At 42.6% G+C, this 22,478-nt stretch overlaps 1 protein-coding gene across 1 annotated transcript in view; it reads right to left on the bottom strand.

Moving 5' to 3' along the window:
* Positions 1-22,478, bottom strand: part of ndst3 (N-deacetylase/N-sulfotransferase (heparan glucosaminyl) 3) — a 256,590-nt gene that overhangs the window by 110,060 nt on the left and 124,052 nt on the right. The window contains exons 3-4 of the mRNA XM_041180735.1: positions 17,160-17,314; positions 5,750-5,935 (exon numbers count right to left, since the gene is read on the bottom strand). Coding sequence (XP_041036669.1) covers positions 5,750-5,935; positions 17,160-17,314 — 341 coding nt within the window. The remainder of the gene's footprint in view (positions 1-5,749; positions 5,936-17,159; positions 17,315-22,478) is intronic.

Below are 22,478 nucleotides of genomic sequence, written 5' to 3'. Positions count from 1 at the left end.
CACTCACAAGTCCTGGACTTGTACTTGCTGCTTTCTTCCTTTCCTCATGGCATCTGCCTCCGCCCCTTAGCTTGCTAAAGGCACTGCTCCCTGCAGAGAGGGCCCCAAAGGTGTGGACCAACTCCTCTGCTCGGTGCTCTCCCCCACTATCACCACCACCTGCTGGAGGCCCAGGTTTGCAGGGTGTCACAGCAGTGTAGCAATCTGTCCTCCAACTTTACTAGGATTGCTGAGGTGCCACACAGGCCCCATGCAGCTGTCATCTCTCAGGATGACGGCATTTGTACTCCCACCACTACAGCTCTGCAGTGCCCTTGCTGTTGCCAGTCAGCACAGACTGTTGCCATCCATGCTAAGGTGGTGCAGTCTGAAGCTGGACCTTCAAGGGCTAGAGCTTTTCGAGGTCACACGGCAAGACTATCTGTGGTTTCCACAACTGAAGCCATTGGTGCAATGCTGCAGCCACTGGTGTAGCACTTGTTACAAATGCATAATTTTAAGATTAATATGTTTTAAGATTATAACTTATGGTTTATTGGGCATTATTCTGGTTTGGGAGACTGTGCTTCTAAATGTGGGATAAGAAAGATTGGTCTGGATAGCTTATCAGAAAGGCCTAGAATTACAGATCAAAGTGGAAATCTTGTGTTGTTGGGATGGTTGTGAGAGGTATTCACACCGAGAATTATAGGGGCCTCTCTGAAAAGCTCTTGAGGAGATGGACTGTCTCTAGGGAAAAGATTTGAAGTTAAGGTGTAAACCGGTTGGGGAGTGCAGTGAAAGGCAATTTAAATTATTCATATAATTTCCCCAGTTAAAAGAATGTTTGAAGGTAAAGTAAACAAGGAAAGGTTTTAAACTATCCTTGTATCTTTCAGCTTCAAGATAGGTTTAAAGTTAAAGATAATTAATTCACATTTCTGTCTGGGAATATCACATTGCTATGGTGATGGGCTGTGGGGGATTTTTTTATTATTCATTCATGGGATGTGGGCATCGTTGGCTAGGCCTGCATTTATTGCCCATCCCTAATTGCCCTTATTCAGAGGGCATTTAAGCATCAACCACATTGCTGAGGGTCTGGAGTCTGGACCAGGTAAGGACAGCAGATTTCAGAGAACCAGATGGGTTTTTACAACAATTGACAATGGTTTCATGGTCATCATTAGACTTTTAATTCCAGATTTTTATTGAATTCAAATTCCTGCTGTGGTAGGATTCAAACCCAGGTCCCCAGAGCATTACCCTGGGGCTCTGGATTACTAGTCCAGCAACAATACCACTACACCATCGCCTCCCAAAACAAAGGAAGGTTTTCACCAGTCCGTGAGGCAATCAACCTAGAAGCAGTCCATCTGGAAGGCAGCTTTTGTCTGGCAGCAGCTTGGAGAAGGCAGAAAGCGGATTTGCCAGCAGCCAGGACAAGAAGCCTTCAGGAATCAGGGTGTTTCTGATTTGGAGTCACTATGCTGAAATTGCAAGTGAGGCCCATGCTCAGGCTGTGAAAATCCAGATTTGTGAAGAGTTGAATTAGGGCTAGAGGGTTCACCTTTCCAGATGCTAATGGGTGAATCCACAAGGAACCCCTCACCTCAGAAGATAACTGGAAAAAGGAGGGAAACTGCAATAAATCCTTGGCTGCTGAGACACATGTTGGTTTGATTCCAGGTGATCTAATGGACGCTCAAGAAACTGTAATGTAAAAAACAGTCCTTGGCTGAAACTAAAAGTAGAAAGTGGAGAGTTCTGTTCAGAATTTTGGTCTAAAGTATAAGTGCTTCTAGATATGGTACTAAGTTAATAGTGCTTGTTTGTATTCTTTTGTCAGTAAAAGTGTTTTTTCTTTTAAAATGTGAAATCTTATTGCAGGGTCTTTTTGGTTAATAACTGGGAATTCAAATTTCTTTTTAAAAGTCACTGGTTGTTACCAAGATTGAAACAAATTTTGTAGGAGCACTAAGACAGGAAAGGCACATGGAAAACATGTGCCATGGGAATGCATAACAGTGATTAGTTGACGTTTATATGCAATATGGCATGATTTGATTTGTAAATTTGGTTTGTAATGTTAATTTTGAGGTGGTTTTTATTTTTGCATTGTGGCCAAGTTGACAAAGTGATGGTCAGTGACTGTTGTGGAATAAGGAATTGGGGTTCTGTTTATTGGTGTCACAGTCAGATGGGTTGATAATTGACAGCCAGTCCAGAAAGGCAGTGTGTTGGCTGCCTCCTCCTTTCTTCCTTCTCTGTTTCTCCTTCTCCTCCTCATGCTGTTCACTGTATACCTGGTGACAAGGGCTGTGCTTTCATGATGGCAAAGTTGTGCAGCATGCAGCACAGCACCACGAATCTTGACATGCTGTCTGGTGAGTACTGCAGATCCCCTACAGAGCAGTTCTAGCAGTGGGTGCATTGTTGAAGGACCCCAATGTTCTGCTCTATCATATTGCAATTTGCAGCATGGTCTTCATTGAATACTTGCTGCCCACTTGTGTGTGGGGTGCGCACCGGAATCATGAGCCATGTTGTCAAAGGATAGCTCTTGTCACTCAGTAGTCACCCTCTGGTTTTCCTTGGTAGCTCAAATATAGTTGACAACAGGCTGCTGCAGGATGAAGGCACTGTGACTACTGCCAGGATACTGGGCATTGACCTGCATGATTCGTTGTGTGTGAGATCACACGCCAGCTGGATATTGAGGCAATGGAATTCCTTTCAGTTGTTGACACTTGCCCACAAAGTGACATGTTTACAGTCAAAGGCTAGCTGTACCATTGGTAAGCCTGCAATCCTCACAACATCATGTGGTTGCTCCATCTACTTCTTTCTGGCCGGAGGGAATCAAGTGTATTCAGTTTTCAAGAAATGCAGAGCTTCAATGATATCCCTTATGTAACAATGGATGGCAAATTGGGAGATCTTACAAATACCACCTGCTCCAGCCTGAAAGAAACCTGATGCACACTAGTTCATTGTCACGGTCACCTTCGAGCCATTAGCAATGTTGTTCGCACCCTACTCTGAAGTTGCAGTTGTGGCTGCAGCTCATGACAGATTTCAGTAAGGACTTCCTTAGTGAAGCAGAGGCATTTCAAACACTGTTCCTTGTTGATAGGAAGTTGTTCTCAAAACAACCTGGCAGATATAGCATCCTGCTAAGAGCCCAAATCCTACTTGTCCTCCTCCCTTCTTCCAACAGTTTGCCATATTCTGTGTCATCTCTGCTTATCCTTACTGTCGTACTGTAGTCAAAAGGAATGCATACTACTACACCCATGTCTGGGAAAATGTAGTTTGTGCAGAACCCTTGAGTTTAGAATAAATTCCTTCAGCTGTGTCGCATTCCCTGTAGACTTAGCAATTTTAAGCAACTCTAGAAACAACCAAGCACTTTACAATTGCAGCAGCAGCCAATAGAAATCAATCAGCAACCACGCTGAAAGTAGTTGACGATCCCTTTAAAGACGGCTGATGGGGGCTCCTTCATGTTGCTGAACACATGCTCAGCTGTGCAATGTTAAGTTCCAAAAGAGCAACACTGGTATCAAATAAGCATTACATGCTGATTGACCTTACAATCTGTCCACTCTGCATTCTTCAGGCAGACACTCCCTGTACACACCAACACCCTGAACAAAATAGCAGAGATGGCTCACACCAGAAGTGACGTGCAGATGTCACAATCATTGTGTGGAGCCAAAACAGAACTCAAAGCCCTGAAAAACCTGGTGCTAAGAAGCTGAAATTCACAGCCTCTGCCTTTGAACCCTCAAACACATCATCCCTTTCCAGGACTGTAACAGTACCTTTGATCAATACTGCCACCCGCTGTTCTTTTTTTTTAGCCTATCCTATATTTCCTGACCACACTGTAACCAGAAATATTAAGGGGGGAATCTTAACTTCCCAAATGGGCGGGTTGTGTCAGGTGGGTGTGGGGTTGTTATTAAAAGCCTGAATTCTGATCCCAACACACCCACTTCCAGTCACTTTACATTTTGATTTAAGTTAAAAAGATTGAGCAAGTTTATTTTACAAAGATAAAGAAGCACATAAAAATCAATCACATAGTATAGTTATGTGGAGTAGTCTAAGATACCATTGTTGAGTATACATAAAAATAAATGATTAGGAATTGGTTTAATCACATATGATTAAGGCTTTTGCTTCTTTTTATTTATAAATGTATTGTGGATTTATACTGAAGTTAAAAGCAATTAAATCATTAAAATTGCTCATTTCCAGATGCTTTAGGGTTTAATGTGTCAGAGTACAATTTAGCTGACTGTGCCGTTTTGCTGCTGCTGAAAGTGCAGGATGCGTGATTCTTGTCTGTTCGACTAAACTTTGCCAATACACTGTGAAGTAAGATGGGCCCAAGATAGCGACAGGAGGTGAGGCAATAGGAGATGATGAGTTGCACGATTGGATGGTAAACAACTTGATAGCTGGAGGTTTTCTAGAACAACCTCTTGTCTTGGGTGTTGAGGATCTCGTTCACAACAACTTTTATCAGGATATAATGAATGATGCATGACTAGAGGGCATAAAGGTCTTGAGCTTTCCTTCACAATTTGTAGAGAGAGTCAGGTTTGAAAGGGTCAAAGGTAAAAGCTCTCATTTCTGTCTTCGGACTGCTGCAATGCTCCAGTGAAGCCCAATGCAAGCTCGGTGAACAGCATCTCACCTTCCGATTAGACGCTTTACAGCCTTCTGGACTCAGTATTGAGTTCAACAATTTCAGAGCATGGTCTCTGTCCCCCATTTCCATTCTGGTTTTTTTGCCATGTGTTGGTCTTAATTTGTTTTTCCTGTTTTTGCTTTTGGACGGATCTATTCATTCAGACTCACTCTGTACAAATGCTTTGTTTCTTTACTGCAACCATTACCTCTCCCTTTGCCTTATGTTCCATGACATCTTTCTCGTTTAATTTCTCCCACCCCTAGCCCTATCCCAGACCTTATCTTTTGCTCTTCCTCCCCCTCTCCCTTTTCAATAGCATAAAGCCCATCACCTTTTTGCCTTCTTTCAGTTCTGAAGAAAAGTCATATTCAACTTGATACGTTAACTCTATTTCTACCCCCATGGATGCTGCCAGATTTGCTGAATATTTCCAGCACTTTCAGGTTTTATTTCAGACTTCCAGCATCTGCAGTATTTTGCTTTTATTAACATTTGTTTTCTCTTTGTACTGACTGACAGTATTAATGTGGAATTAACCTTTCAGCCACCTATGCCTTAGAACAATGGCTGGATGAAGTTTTGCGAAGGAAGAAATGCTGAGAATGTGGCTGATGATTTATGTCACTTCCCGTTAGTGTCATTTATTGTGACAATAGTTCTGATTATTTATTATTGATTTGAAGTAGTTCATTTGTCCCTTCTAAAACTGTTTTGCTGAACTTTCCAACATAATTTTGATGATAAAACTCAGATAAACTTGGTGTTCTGTTACATTTTGCAAACAATTTTATCCAAAAAAGCACATATTTGCTCACAGCTGATTTCACTGTTTTTGACCCAAATTCAGTAAATAAATTGGAAGTCCAAGCTAACATACATGTATAACTAAAGGATAAAATGTACACAACTCGAGAAATTGTCTTAATTTTTTTCAGGCCAACGCATGGTTGCATTTTATCATTAGATTTGAAGATTTACACTAATGAAAATGGTATGACAGTTTGATCAAATAGTTTACAATACAGGATTCTAATATTTCAGTAAAGATAATCAAACTTGTCTTACCATGATGCCACTGTGAATGAAGCCATGCCTGTATCGTGCGGGTTTCAAATGTGGATACTCTTCAGTGCTGGTCACTTTGATGCCCCATACCTTCTTCCAAGCCTCGTAGAGCTGCACATGGACTGGGTAGACTCCAGAGTGATGTGGTGCCACGGCATAGCCCATGTCAATGGGAATGCCATGTTTCTGTAAACAGAGTAGCATCTGTCAGCTCATCTAGAAATACTCTCGGGGGTATAGAATGATTAAAAATCTAATTTCACCAGAAACCTAACAGCTGGACATTAAACGATGCAAAGCCAACACAAGTTTTACTGAAGACAGGGGAGAAATCTTCCCCCAGATCTCACATTTTGTTTTTGCAACTGAATGTTTTCTGCTCTTCCTACCTCCATTAGCATGGGCCATACCTTCTGGATGTTTTGCAAGGTTAATAGATAAGACCCCATTAAAATGATTATTATGGTGTGATCAGAGATCAAAGAGTGCTGGGTTGTGGAGGAATACGTTTGGAAAAAGCACTGAAGTGGCACACTGTTTAAATTTTAATTATTCCTTCTGCTGGAAGTAACAAACAGCAATAATTACACATTAAGACATGATTATTGAATGCCAGTCACCAGCTAAAGTGTGAAGCAGAACTGTTTGAGCTTGATTCCCCAAAAAGAAACCTAACACTGATTAAATGCAGTATTAAAACAAGAAGCATCAAGGTCACACATCACACAGCCAATGATAGAGACTTACAGGCTTTCAACTAAAAAAACACTCTTCATGATATTTTAATTTGATTTATTCCCTTTAGGGTTTTAATTAACAATCTCCACTCTTATTATTATTCACATATTCATTTCCAATCTTGATGTCAGATTTCTGATTTAACAGATAGCACCTATATTAAGATAAACAAGGATTTTGTTACAATGTTTGGATTTACAACTTAAAATGCACAATTACATTTTTGACATGTTTATTTTCTTAAGATATATTAAAAGGGAATGTCAATTCCGAGGAAGAGGGGAAGTATTTCTGAACAGTACTAAGCTATGGACTTGAATTCAAACATTGGGCTCTGCAACTAAGACTTACAGGAAGGCTTATTTCTACTTTATCAATATCTCCATTGGACATGTTGCCTTAGAAACTGTCCACACAAGTGTCCAATTTGGGGCGTTACTCAAATCAGTAAGGCCCCATTCTGGCAGGCAGAAACCATGTGCACATTTCCAACCAGAAGTGTGCCCCCTACATATTTTGTAAGAACAAACTACAAGCGGCCTTTATTCACGTAAGAGGCAGGCATAAGGCCTTTTGCATATACAAATACAGAATCTAATGCTAAGTGGTGGTAGCTTCCCCAAGTTTATTTGGCCTGAAGTAGCCAGCTCCATTGTGTACAGAAGCTACAGAATCTACCTAAACGTAAGCACTCCTGACCCTTCCAAACCTATATTTAACTCATCTTCTGATCACTGCTACTCCAGACCCTCAACTATTTCCCCTCATCTCCCTGACCTCCCTCTCCTGGTCCACCCACCACCCTCAATCCAAGAAATACATCTTCCTCTAACAACACACAATCTTAACTCTTAGTCTGACCCCTGGCCAAGTTTTCAACCCCCATCCCAGACTCACTTACCTGAGGTGAAAACAGAAAACATTGAAACTTAGCAGGTCAGGCAGCACCTGTGGACATAAATAGAGTTCACGTTTCAGGTCATGGTGACCCTTCAAGCTGAAACGTTAACTCCATTTCTTTCTCCACTGATGCTTCAATGGAACTCCCATTTGCTCTCGGCTGGTGACAAGTCCCTCGAAACCTTCTAAGGAAGTCACCCGGGAACTCCTCCAAACGTGCCTTTAAGGAAGGGGATGGGTGGAAGACATGCACTTCCACCCACTGACATTTAGGGTGCAACTCAAATGAGAAGAAAGTTCATTGTTCACATTCCAACCTCTATGGCCCCAAGAATTTCAGGCCCAGTGGATGCAAAACAGAAATGGGAACAGACTGGAATAAGAAAGAAACTGAATTTAGATTTTTAAAAAAGCACAAATCCACATGTTCAGCTGTGTGCTGGAGGTTCTACAGTGATTAGTAAATTTTACAACATTTCTGATAATGAAGCAGCACATGCCAAACTGCAGCAGGACTTGGACAGCATCCAAGTTTGAGCTGGCAAGTGCCAAGTAAATTTTTTTTTTAATTCTTTCATGGAATGTAAACATCATTGGGAAGGCCAGTATCTGTTGCCTATCCCTAATTGCCCTTGAACTGAGTGGCTTGCTAGGCTATTTCGGAAGGTAGCTAAGAGTCAACCACATTGTGTAGGTATGGAGTCACATGTGAGTATGGAGTCACATGTGGGGCAGACCAGGTAAGGACAATAGATTTCCTTCCCTAAAGAACATTAATGAACCAGATGGATTTTTACGACATTCAATGATAGTTTCATAGTCACCATTATTGGGACTAGCTTTCAATTCCAGCATTATTAATTAATTGAATTTAAAATTCACCAGCTGCCATGGTGGGATTTGAACCTGTGTTCCCAGAACATTAGCCTGCATCTCTGAATTATTAGTCCCATAACATTACCACTGTGCCACCATTTCCTCACCTTGCTCTATGTAAGTGCCATCTCAACAAGAAAACGTCTTGTTCTTGTTGTCTTATCTTTAATTGCATCACCATTGCTAATCTCCTACCATCAACATTCACTGAGCAGACGCTGAACTGGCCCAGTCATATCACTAACACTGATAGAAAAGCAGAGCAGAGTCTGGGTATTTTGCAATGAGTGGCTAAACTCCACATACCTCAAAGCCTCACCATTATCTACAAGGCACAAGTCAGAAGTACCATCAAACGCTTACCATTCACTTGAATGTATGGCTGCAACAATAATCCAGATGCTCAAGATTATCCAGATCGAGCAGTTTGCTTGGCCAGTGCTTCTAGTACTGGACTCAATATTCACTTCCTTCACTACGGCAGCTTCAGTATGTTCTATCCACAGAGTGCACAACAGCAATTCACCAAATTTGCTTCAAAGCATCGAGCAGCGCCGTGACTTTTACCACCACAAAGAACCAAAGCAGTAGTTTCGTGAAAACACCTCGAAGTTTCCCTCCAAGTCATACACCATGCTGACTTACACATATATCCTCATTACTTCGTTGTCATCGAGCCAAAATCATGCCATTCCCAACTTAATACTATTTGTCAGTGCCATCACCACTGCAGTGATTGCAGTAGTTAAAGGAGATCCACCAACACCTCTGAGGCAAATTGGAGAATGGTAATAAATGTGGCCTTGTCAATGTTGCCTGAATCTCAGACACAAATAAGAAAGAACACTGGACATAAAGTGGGATCAAATAGCATAGGAAACAGCACAGGAAAGGAAACTGAAAATATGAAACAGAGAAGTGTAGAAAAAAAGTGTCAAATTGCATTCTGGGCAAAAGAAGGACACAACAAAAATAGGAGTTAATAATGGAGAAAACAACAATTGAAAATTTAATCATGACAAATATTAGGTTCTTCAAGTGTAAACTGCATTTGAACTTCATCTCTAAAATACTGCAGCTATATCTCACTGATGATCTGATCTACCTGGTTTCAACAATCTTACGGTACAATTAATCTATTCATTAGAGGCAGAAGCACACTGCACAAGATATTTCTGAGATAGTCTGTGCAAGGAAATGGTAACTAAATTAACATGGAATGCAAAATAAGAAGGTCAAGTGAGTGGGGTGGCAAAGTATCCAGGAATCTAGTTCTAAAATTAATACTTCTGTTTCAATTACATTTGCAGCTAAAATGCAATTTTTAACAATCATTGGAAGAATTCTTGTCTTTTGCCATAACTATTAACACATTAATAAAATTCTGCAAACATGTTTTTAAAATATGACTATCTCCGTTCTTGCAATTTTACTACAAGGTTACTGAAATGGAGAAAAACAGGCATTTTTCTGTTTTTTCATTAACACAGAGAATCTTTAGGTCCATGCCCTTTGCAAATGCCACACAGTTCAGCTCACTTCTGTGTGACAGATTTGTTTCCTTTGAGCAATAAGCTCCTTGAAGGCAGTGTAATATTCACTTTTCGTGGAATGTAACAGTACAGAAAGAAGCCATGTGACTAGTCAAGTCTGAACTGGTGTATTCTCCACCTGAGCAACTTAGTGTAATCCTAGATTCCTGCTCATTCCCCAAATCCTTCAAAGTTACTCTTTTTCAAGCAACTGCCTAATTCTGTGTTAAGAAATTCATGGGCATTTCACAGTTTGCAGTGAGAAGTCCTCATTCTAATCACCTTCTATATAAAGGCTTTTTTCCTAAACTCCCTTTTAATAATTTTTGTGATTGTTTAAAATTTGTATATTCTCAGCCCAGAAGACACCATATGGGCTGCAGCATCAAGAAGGCAGCTCACCACCACCTCCTCAAGGGCAGTTAGGGATGGACAGTAAATGCTGGCCTAGCCAACAACACCCACATCCTGTGAAAGAATTTTTAAAAATTAACTCTTGTTGGGGATTATTTGGGTGAGCACCAGACCAGGTGGCAAATTGTCCATGAGTCTCGATGGTGAGGCCTGGAAGATCTTAACCCAGGATCTCATCTGACTGAATCTGGTTGGAAGTCCTCGCTGGCCAGTGAGTGGGAATATGGGGCAGTATTTTGCCCTCGGATGGTGGGCAGGCCCCACCGGTCTGGCGGTGGGCGGGCAGCTGATCCCTGCCACTGAAACGGGGTCTGCTGCCATTTTGAGTGGGCGGGCCAATTAAGGCCCGCCCAGTGGTATCTCCAATGGGAAGTGCTATGCGCTTCTTGTGCCGGGGTGGTGGTGGTGGTGGGGGGGTGGGAGGGATTCCCCATCTGTCAAAGTGCGCTCATTCGTGCATGCCCGTGAAAGACCGCATTTCTCAGTGACACTGGGAGACCAGTGACAGTCCGAAAAACTTCAAAAATACAAAAAATAAAAAATTATTATCATGTCCCCCTCATGTGACAATGTCATATGAGATGGAACATGTTAATAAATATCACATAAACTTTATTCATTTTTTAAAATACGGACATGAAACTTCATCCAACCAGTGAAGTTTCATGAATAATCAGAAGCCCACTGGGGCTCCTGGCCTGCCCGCCAGCCTTAAGGTTGGATGGGCAGGGCCTTTAATTACTTTAATGATCCTGTCAATGGCCTCAGTTGGCCATTAACAGGTCAGCAGGCGGACAGCTGGTTTCGCTGTCCACCCACCTTCCTAAAAATTTAAATGGACCGGGATGACGTCAGGGATTACTCCTGACATCATCCCGCATCATTTTCCTGTCGGCGACCGGGTTCTGCCCCTAAATCGCCAAGGGGCAAATCCTGGCCATGATTTCAGACAGAGGAGCCCACTGGCAGTCAGCTATTTGGTTGGGGGTGTTGTTTTCTGGAGGATTTTCCCTCCTGGGCAACATTTGGTCAGGGTATGGGGAGGGACTCCCAGAGCATTGGAGGTCCACAGTTTCTTTGTAATCCCTGGATCTGCATTCCTGAGCAAAAAAGTAACAAAAATATTTTGAAATTACCTAATTTTATTGCCCTTTTCTGTTGCCAGATCTGCTTACTAACAATTTTACTCATGGGTCTGTCACCTTGTGGGATTGCTGCAATTTTTACGAACAAGGAGCAGGAGTAGGCCACCCGGCCCTTTAAGCCTGCTCTACCATTCAATAAGATCATGGCTGATCTGATTGTAACCTCCTGACTACCCCTGATAACCTTTCACCCTGTGGTTAATCAAGAATCTATCTAGCTCTGCCTTAAAAATGTTCAAAGACCATGCTTCCACTGCCTTTTGAGGAAGAGAGTTCCAAAGATCACTAATCTCTGAGAGAAAAAAAATGTCCTCACCTCTGTCTTAAATGAGCAACACTTATTTTTAAACTGTGACCCCCGGTTCTAGATTCTCCCACAAGAGGAAGCATCCTCTCCGCATCCACCCTGTCAAGCCATCTCAGGATCTTAAAGGTTTTGATCAAGTCACCTCTTACTCTTCTAAACTCCAATGTATACAAGCCTAACCTGTCCAACCTTTCCTCAATAAGACAACCCGCCCATTCTTGGTATTAGATGAGTAAACCTTCTTTGAACTGCTTCCAACACATTTACATCTTTCCTTAAATAAGGAGACCAGTGCTGTACCACAGTACTCCAGATGTGGTCTGACCAGTGCTCTGTACAACTGAAGCATAACCTCCCTACTTTAGTATTCAATTCCCCTTGCAGAAAGGGATGGCATCCTATTAGCATTCCTAATTACTTGCTGTACCTACCTTTTGTGATTCATGCACTAGGACACCCAGATCCCTCTGAATCTCAGAGCTCTGCAATCTCTCACCAATTAGATAATATACTTATTTTTTTATTCTTCCTGCCAAAATGGACAATTTCACATTTGCCCACATTATACTCCATTTGCCAGGTCTTTGCCCACTCACTTAACCTATCTATGTCCCTTTGTAACCGCCTTACATCCTCCTTACAACTTACTTTCCTATATTTGTGTCGTCAGCAAATTTAGCAACCATACCATCTGTCCCTTCATCCAAGTCATTTATATAAATTGTTAAAAAGTTGAGGTCCCAGCACTGATCCCTGTGGCACATCACTCATTACATCCTATCAACCAGAAAAAGGCCCACTTATGGCTCCCCTCTGTTTCCTGTTAGCTAGCCAGTCTTCTTATCATAGGGATCTGAATTTAACATATTGATAAGGTCTCGGCCTGTATTTGGCAGCCGCCTCAACCCCTCCTCTAGGTCTGTGGTTAAAATGGTGGCATGTGGGAATGCATCGAGATTGCACTGGTTAAGTGCCCCACTGCTATTTTAACCAATTGCCTGCTTGTTCCCATTGGGCAGACAGTTTTAAAATGGGGGCTGAGCATCGACTTAGCGATTAGTGGTCAATATCTCTCACTATTTAAATTATCCCTAGTTCTTCATATTCAAATATTAGGCAAACTCGAAACTTCTCAGCTTTGGTAAAAATAAATCAAAGTTTCAAGTCCCTTTTCTTCATAGCATAAGGCCATAGAATGCTACAATATAGAAATAGGCCATTATTCAGCTTGTCAAGCTTGCACTACTGTTCTTTTCTGCATCAGCAATCTAGTGTAAAATCACCGTCCTATTTGTTCCCCATACTCTTAATATTCTTTTCAAGCAACTACCTACGCCCTTTCAAAAAGCATTTATGAGTTTGCTTCAAAACTAGTAGAGGATGCCACATTCTAACCACTGTGTAAAGATTTTTTTCCCGATATCACCCTTTTATGTTGTTGAACTGCATTTCCCATTGACCTGCCCACTTTTTGAGCTGAATTAAGTCCTCCTGCAGTCTTTCACAATGTCCATGACAATTGACAATAGCCACATCCAATTAGAAATCAATAAATTTCAATATTATTCCAGTCCAGATTATTAATGTATATTGGAAATAAGAATAGCCCTAAAATAGATTTCTCTGGAACAGCTCTCTCCACAGCTTTCTAGTCTGAAAAACTTCCATTCGCTTTATTTCTTACCTTCTACCAATTTTGCTATCAATGTGACAATTTTCCCTTTAATTCCATGAACCATTATCTTTACAATATGTTTCTTACATGGTACCTTATTGAATGCTTTAGAAAAATCCATAGAACCCCATCAAAGTTGAAAGATATGAATGATGAAGATTAATGACAACCTGAAGCTTTTTTATCGTCATAAATCTTACACAATAATAATAATGAGTTTCATCAGCTATTTAGGAAGGTAGTCACTAGTTTACAAATGCAGCCATACAATTAACACTGGTGTACAAGTACAGTCAGAGAATACGCAGTGCAGCGTATTCTCAGTTGTATTGGTGGCAGCACACAAGGCTTGCCAAGCCCTGAAGAAGCTGGCGGTAGAACTATCTTGTTATTCCAGTGCCATGATTATTCTATTGTAAATTTTTAGCTCCTGCAACTTCCAACTCCACCTCCAGCCAGTTCAGTTGGAGGGCAAATGTAGGTGATAAACAATCATGTTTGCTATTTTTCCAAAATAGATAATCACTTTCCTCATTGTTAAAGGTCTTAATGGCAGTCAATTTTTTTTATTGATAAAGTTTTTTTCAAATCTGAAGAGGAAATAACCATATAACTTTTATTCATCATATTACACTATTTTCACACTCAAATAATTCCACTTGTCATGAAAAAACAAGATAGAAAATGATTAAATTTATTGAATTAGTATTTACTTAGTGATCCGCAATGATGTTTTCTGGCTGCAAGCAAGAATACCATTTTCTGAAGTCCCATGGAGATATTGCTGACCTCCCACCGTAAGTTCTGCTACCACAGTTTTTTTTTGGGGGGGCGGGGGAGCGTGGGGGGAGTGAGTTCTCCAGCTGTAATTACAGTGGAATACCATGAGAACCCTCATTGAATTTTCAGGTCATTCTGAATAACGGTAGATAATATAAAACTCTTATTTATAAATGACACATTTTATTGTGATTTCATTTTACGCTATCAATTTTTTTTAATGGACTGGATTTTATGGGGCACTGCAGTCCTTGTTGCCCCCCCACGCCCCCCCACCCCCCCCCACCACCACCACTGCACCCCCCCAGGTAAAGAGTCGGAGGGAGCCTGCCTGCAATCCCAAAGGCTGCTCCACAGCAACTTAATATTGGAGCAGTGTTAATTGCTTTAAGGCAAGACTTCCACCCCTATCTCGGTAGAAAGTCCCACCGTAGGCAGTGCTGGCCAATCGGATTGGCTGGCAGCTCTGTAGCCCCATCAGCATCAGCTGGGAATGGGGGCTACAGCTGAGGCTAACAGGCAGTCCCACGACACTGAGGAGCCCAGGCAAGTCCAGGGTCAGGGGTTTCAGCGAACGAGAGTGAGAGAGTTGGGGGCTGAGTTCAAGAGGCCACGGGGGAGAGTTAAAGGAGGGAGGATGACCTTTGGGGATGGGCTCAGGTGACCCTCAAAAGAGGTCCACCCCTTTCCCCATGCCATCTCGTGCAACTAAAGCTGACATGATTCCCGCATGGCATGGGCCTCCCCCCATTCTGTTAAAATGGCAGCAGTGTCGGGATGAGGTGCTTAAGCGGCTATCAGGTCCAAGGGCAGGCAGGAAACCCAACGTCTCCTCCACCCCCTGTAAAATTTCAGTCAGGTATAGGGTGGGCTGTTAGGTGGCAGGAAGGCCACCCTCTGGATTTTACATGCCCCACCACCCCACATTCAAACACACTGGTAGGGAGCATAAAATCCAGTCCATTGAGTGTTTATCTTTGGGATTGCACAGGAATTTAAAAGGTAAGAACCTTAAAATGCCCCATTTCACTCCCAATTCTTTCTCGTTGTGAATCACTTCGTTCTCATCCATTTACATGTCTAAAGTATAATGTGATTGGGGTTGTGTCCTGTAGTCTCTCCATTTCCAGGGATATTTTTTATAATAATCTGTGCCAGAAATGCATATGCAATCATCCTACATAAATATATGACAAAATTGCACACTCTGAAAAACAATGAGGAAATTCAACAGCTGAAGGGTTCAAATGATTAATATTCTGGACTAGCTACAGCTTATCCATGATGTTTAAACTTTTAAAATCTATTTGATCTCATCATAAAGCTTGCTTAATTATTACTGTTCCATGTGGCCAAACAGTAATTCTCATGACTTTGCAACATAGCAGATCAAAGTTCAAGCAAAATCAATCAATAAAAATGGGCTCTTTCCAAATAAATACACTCCTTGGAATTCATTGTTGATATTAAATTATTGCTGTAAGCACTTTTATATTGTTAGCATTGCTTTTCTAACACCTGCCAGGTTTCCCAAAGAACAGTGAGTGTTACAGGGGCACTGAGAGTCTGCTGGAGAATAAAGAGTTAAAGGGGCACTGAGAGTCTGCTGGAGAGCAGTGAGAGTTAAAGGGGCACTGAGAGTCTCCTGGAGAACAGTGAGAGTTACAGGGGCAATGAGAGTCCGCTGGAGAACAGTGAGAGTTACAGGGGCACTGAGGGTCTGCTGGAGAACAGTGAGAGTTACAGGGGCACTGAGGGTCTGCTGGAGAACAGTGAGAGTTACAGGGGCACTGAGGGTCTGCTGGAGAACAGTGAGAGTTACAGGGGCACTGAGGGTCTGCTGGAGAACAGTGAGAGTTACAGGGGCACTGAGAGTCCGCTGGAGAACAGTGAGAGCTAAAGGGGCACTGAGAATCTGCTGGAGAACAGTGAGAGTTACAGGGGCACTGAGAGTCCGCTGGAGAACAGTGAGAGCTAAAGGGGCACTGAGAGTCTGCTGGAGAACAGTGAGAGTTACAGGGGCACTGAGGGTCTGCTGGAGAACAGTGAGAGTTACAGGGGCACTGAGAGTCTCCTGGAGAACAGTGAGAGTTACAGGGGCAATGAGAGTCAGCTGGAGAACAGTGAGAGTTACAGGGGCACTGAGGGTCTGCTGGAGAACAGTGAGAGTTACAGGGGCACTGAGGGTCTGCTGGAGAACAGTGAGAGTTACAGGGGCACTGAGAGTCTGCTGGAGAACGGTGAGAGTTACAGGGGCACTGAGAGTCTGCTGGAGAACAGTGAGAGCTAAAGGGGCACTGAGAGTCTGCTGGAGAACAGTGAGAGCTAAAGGGGCACTGAGAGTCTGCTTGAGAACAGTGAGAGTTACAGGGGCACTGAGAATCTGCTGGAGAACAGTGAGAGTTATGGGGCACTGAGAGTCTGCTTGAGAACAGTGAGAGTTACAGGGGCACTGAGAATCTGCTTGAGAACAGTGAGAGTTACAAGGGCACTGAGAATCTGCTGGAGAACAGTGAGAGTTACAGGGGCACTGAGAATCTGCTGGAGAACAGTGAGAGCTAAAGGGGCACTGAGAGTCTGCTTGAGAACAGTGAGAGTTACAGGGGCACTGAGAATCTGCTGGAGAACAGTGAGAGTTATGGGGCACTGAGGGTCTGCTGGAGAACAGTAAAAGAGTTACATGGGCACTGAGAGTCTGCTAGAGAACAGAGAGTTACAGGGATTGTTTCTGGTTTTGTGCTTAGTTGTAGCAATTAAGGGTGTGCTAGCCTTGCCACATCCATGAAAGAATAAAAAAAATGTGCTTGCATGAGTGTTAGAGGGTGAACGAGTGGAAGTCCCTTGGAGATAAGTTATTTGTTATACTTACATACACATATTTGCTTCATTTGAATTCTAACACTGAAATTTGAATTTATGTAAAGAAGTCACTTTGATTTTATCCATAATGAAATGTAGTTTTAAGAATACCATTATTATTAGTCTTTTGGAATCCACTTCAAGTCAATTTCTTAATAATATTATCAAACCATCTGATACTCACTAATGCAAACTCCTTGTTGAGAATCATTTGCTCAGCCAGCACTGACTCATTGTGGAAGAGATGAGGTTGCATGTGACTCCACATGTGGGGGAACCACCAGAATTCATTCACGTACTTTAGGAGCAGGTCATCACCTTCATCCTCAGCAAGTGTCCCTGAAATTGTTACACTTGTGTCAGTTTTGAGAAACAGTACAAGTTCAGGTCATGATAAGTGGCCCTAAACAGTTTCTGGAATTAAGAGGAAAAACTAAGAGTCTCTTAGATTGTTAAAGTGGCGTTAAAAAAACCACATTGGAGTAGCAGGGAACCTTTGTCATGCAGCAGCCACTGTGCCCCTTGATCCTGCTGTTGTAATACAACAGGGGTACTGGACTGGGAAAGTAGCAAAGTATTCGCCCAGCACTTTTGTGGAGAGGAAGTCACATTCGACTTGTCACTCCGCTCCTATTTACTTACTCAGGTCGGGAATTACACATTTCTCACCCGGACCTCTGACACGGACCTGATCGTCGGAGGATAGGGAGGGTAGTGGGGGAGGGGGGGGGGGTCCAGTGGGGGGTCAGGAGGATCAGTACCACAGTTACCCAAGAGTTAGAAGTGGTTTTATTCTGGGTAACTATTCTGCTAAGAAAGCCAGAATCATCCAAAGTCTCTGAATTAAATCGGAGTATTGTATGGTTCCAGGTTCAGAATAATTGCCTATCTGAAAGTTTAACTTCCTAGGCGATTCCCATGCAGTCTTTGCATGTGGACTTCCAAGGGGTCCCCCAGCGCATCTTCTGGGGTACCTCTGGGCTATGACTCCCCCTCCTTCTCCCCTCCCCTATTGGGAGAACGGAAGTTCTGGGCCACTGTGTAAGTTCCCAGTTACTTATGGTCACAAATGACCTGCACATTTAGGGAAATGAAGATTTTGTTGATAGAAATATGAAGATTTACATTTGAAACATGGAATGCCACATGCATGCAAACAAGAGCATCACATTCCTGGGGTCTGAAAAAAAAATCATTGCCCTTTTTTATCTGCCTGAGCTCCATGGGAAAGGAGGAATTGGTTAATACACAGTGAACTTGCTAATTTGGCAAAGTTCCCCTGTGGCTCCTTGAAATGAACTAGCAGCGTAAAATATCAGCGATCTGATTATTTTCTCTGCTGCAGTCCGTTCCACCCTACTGTGGGCTATTTACCTAGCCTACACTTATACAGCTCATGAGAAAGCATTAGGAAGGTTCATCTCAGTCAATACACAGTTAGCACGGTTTGGATCTCCTTTGGTGTTGCTTAATTTATTTGGCTTCCCAGTTGCACCTCCTCACCTTGTACGTATACCATATAAAGTGAGATTCCCATTGGAAAGCTCACTTTGCCTGTTCTGGGTACATTCTGCTGAATTCCCTCTGAATACAAGTCTTTTCCTGGGTAATGAGGAATGTATGTGAAGATTTTCTGAGTGAAACAACACTGGAAATAAGCAGAAGTCTGTAGGCGATTTTGAGTAATTACCAGCCATCTAGAAAAACAAGATTATCTGCAGCAGCTTTTCTGTAAACAACCAACTCTGCCTTGATTAGCTAGTCTCGCCAACTGCAGCTGATTAATAGAGTCATATAATTATAAGGTTGTAGGAGAAGATGATAAGTGACAGAATGTAGGATTGACGCCACCATCCTAAACTACTCTGCAATTTATATACCTCTGCCAGTAATACAACAGGTGCTTCTTCATGAAATCGGCAAGATTTTAGGGAGGAAGCCTGCCTGAGTAGGTTGGGTCTATATTCTCTGGGCTTGAGAAGAATAAGAGGTGATCACATTGAAAAACAAGATTCTGAAAAGGCTTGACAGGACAGACACAGAGGTTGGCTCCCCTGGCTATGGAATTGAGAATATGGGTCAAAGTCTCAGGATATGGGGTCAATCATTTAGGGCTGAGATGAGGAAAAATTCCATTGAATATTGCTGAAAAGAAAGACATGTTGCTGAAGCTTTTTGTCTTGCATTCATCAAGACAAATGCAAGAATGCCAAATTTTAAATGATCACTACAATTTATACTACTTAAGACAAGGGTACTGATTGGTTGGTGAGTCAACTCTGATTGGCTGCAGTATCGCTATGGAAAAAGCAACAAAGACCTTTAGGTTTCCCCATGATTCCAGGTAATCAAAAAAAGCTCAAGGCTTGAACATATTCCTTTTGATTGCAGGATCCATGTATATGAATGTATGTTGGTGCTAGCAAGCATAATGAGCCATTTTAAGAGCTTGATGGATTATTTTGATGAAAATTTCTTCATTCAGAGCGTTGCTAATCTTTGAAATTCTCTACCACAGAGGTTTGTGGTTCAATACATTCTGCGCCCTAGCTGCATCCTTAGCCAAGCTGTTCAAATACAATTACAACATTGGCAACTATCTGAAAGTGTGGAAAATTACCCAGGCATGCCCTGTCCACAAAAGGCAGGGCAAATGCAATGCAGACAATTACTGCTAACATCATTCTAATCTTAATCATCAGCAAAGTGATGGAAAGTGTCGGCAACAGTGCTATCAAGTGGAACTTACACAGCAATAATCTGCTCGCCTGTGTTCAATTTGAGTTCAGCTATGACTGCTTGGATCCTGACCTCATACAGCCTTGGTGCGTATGCGGACAAAATAACTGAACTCAAGGGTGCAGGTGTAAGTGACTGCCCCCGACATCAAGGCAGCATTTGTGTGGGATTAAGGAACCTCAACAAAAAAAAAGTCAATAGGAATCGGGGGTGTGGGGAAACCCTCCACTGGTTAGAGTCATACCTCACACAAAGAAAGATGGTTGTGATTGTTGAAGGCCACTTATCTTAGCTCAAGACAAGGCAACCCTCTTGATCGGCATCCATCGACAACCTTAAACATTCACTCCCTCTATCACTGGCACACAGTGGCATAAGCATGTATCATATACAAGATGCACTGTAGCAACGTCAAGGTTCCTTTGACAGCACCTTCCAAACCTGGGACCTCTACCACCTAGGACAAGGGCAAAAGTTTCATAAGAACACCAGCACCTGCAAGCTCCCCTCTAAGGCCATCCTGACTTAGAACTGTATTGCTGTTCCTTCACCGTTGCTGGGTCAAAATTCTTGAACTCCCAATATATCAGCACTGTGGGTGCACCTTCTCTAGAGGTAATGCAGTGGTTCAAGAAGGCGACTCACCACTATGTTCTCAAGGACGGTTAGAAATGGGGAACTAATGTTGGCCTTGCCAGCAACAGTCACATCCGAAGAGCAAATAATAAAAAAAAATTGAGGTAGACAGACTTTTGGTCTCTCAGCGAATCAAGGGATGTTGGGAGTGGGCAGGAAGGTAGAGTTGAGGCAGAAGATGAACCATGATTTTATTGAATACCAGTACAGGTTTGAGGCGCCATATGGTGTATTCCCGCCTGTATTTCTTAGGTTCCTATGTTTGTAAGGTCGCACCTCCACCTGTGCCTGAATTTAATGGCTGCTTTTTTTAGTTTTAATGTCACACATGTACAAGTACTGCTTGTCTTTCTATAACTATTGTTGGCTGTATAAACCATCTGAAGCTTGAGAAGAATTAAGTTCTGTAAATCAGGTTAGAACATTTCAATGTTCAGACCGTTCACCGCTGCTGTTGTGGCTATTCCTGCCTGTGAAATTGTTTTAATTGGGAATAGCTATTACCAGCAAAAAAAAATTACTTGGGCCAGAGTCATCTGCCTCTGCAGGCGGCAAGGAATGAGACAGGAGGGCCTGAAAATTTGGCGGGTTGGCATCGGAACTGATACCCAATGCCTTCCTGCTTCCACCAGAAGCAAGTTCTAGGTGGGAAGGCCCATGGTCGATCTTCCCTCCACTTAAGACCCTTAAGTGACCAATTAATGACCAGATAAGAGCCTTTTCCCACATTCGCTGCAATCTTCCCAGCTCCAGGCAGGCCTCCCGACATGCAGCCTGCACGACTGGTAAAACTGTGTGGGCTGCATGTTAATTGGAGAGTGGGCGTGTCCGTGGTGACAGCCACCCTCTTGCCCTTGCTGCCAACTCCCATACCCACCCCGCGAGACACCCCCGAGCAGCACTTACCTTTTTCCTGGGTTACCCCGCGATCCTGGGAATCCCAGGGCGTGGTGCTGCTCTGGCAGCAGCCACGGCCTCCTCCCTGGTGCTGCTGAGTGCAAGAGATGCTGGCCTAGGCCAATCTAATCTGATTGGCCGGAAGCTCTTGGCAGGCAGGATGTCGTTTCCTGAGTTCCTCAGTTGGGAGGAAGATCCACCACTGCCCTCTTAACTGCCTGATGGGCAGAAGATATGGCAGGCCTTCCTTTTAAGAGACAGCATGGGTGTCTCATCGTTTGTTCAGGTAGTGCGCGAGACATCCGTCGAAAAGGGGAGATTCCACTCTTGGAAACCAGGATGTATGTTTGTAACACGTTAATTATAAAATCTTGGTCAATTATATTTTGCTCCATTTTTAAAGGAGTTGTTTGCATTCATTGAATCATAGACCGATACAACCATACTTATCAAAAAGAACTATGGTCCTAATACTGACCCCAGTGGGACACCACTGCACACTTCCCTCTGGTCTGAAAAACAACCATTCTCTGCTGTCTATCCCTTAGACAACATTGTATTCATGCCGCCATTGCCCCTTTTAACCCATGACCTTTACTTTTGCTCACAAGTCTATGATTGGTACATCAGCAAACACCTTTTGAAAGTCCTGAACCTCACTAGTCTCAACAATGCTCTCTGTCGCTTCAACAAAAAACTCAACCAAGTTAGTCAACTATGATTTGATTTTAACAATAAATGCTAGATGTGATTATTAATGCATGCTTTTCTAAATGACAATTAATTTTGTCCTATGTTATTAGTTTTCCCACCACTGTTGTTAGGTAGATTGGCCTGTTGTTGCCAGGTTTATCCATGCCCAACTTTTTTTAACAGGTCTGCAGTAACAATGGCAATCCTCCAGTCCTCTGGAGTCCACCCAAATATCGAAATAAGTCTTAGAAGATTGTGGCCAGAGCCACTGCAAATTTCACTCTTACTTTCTTCAGTAATCTAGGGAACATCCTTTCTGGACTAGATGATTTTTCCCACTTTGAGCACTTGTGTCTGTTCTTTATCTATTTTTTTATCCTATCCAATACCACCACTGTTTCCTCCATTACTGCTGCATTGGCTGTATCTTCTTCCCTAATGAAAACAGATGCAAGGTATTCATTTAGGATTTCAGCCATGCCCTTTGGCTCCACAAGATTTCCCTTTTGGTCTCAAATCAGCCCCAATTTTACAAAGG

Source organism: Carcharodon carcharias, chromosome 1 (genome assembly GCF_017639515.1).
Source record: "Carcharodon carcharias isolate sCarCar2 chromosome 1, sCarCar2.pri, whole genome shotgun sequence".
In the NCBI taxonomy this organism is placed as follows: Eukaryota; Metazoa; Chordata; class Chondrichthyes; order Lamniformes; family Lamnidae; genus Carcharodon; species Carcharodon carcharias.
The sequence above is the reverse complement of the archived record's forward strand: the minus strand, read 5'-3'. Positions and strand labels throughout refer to the sequence as shown.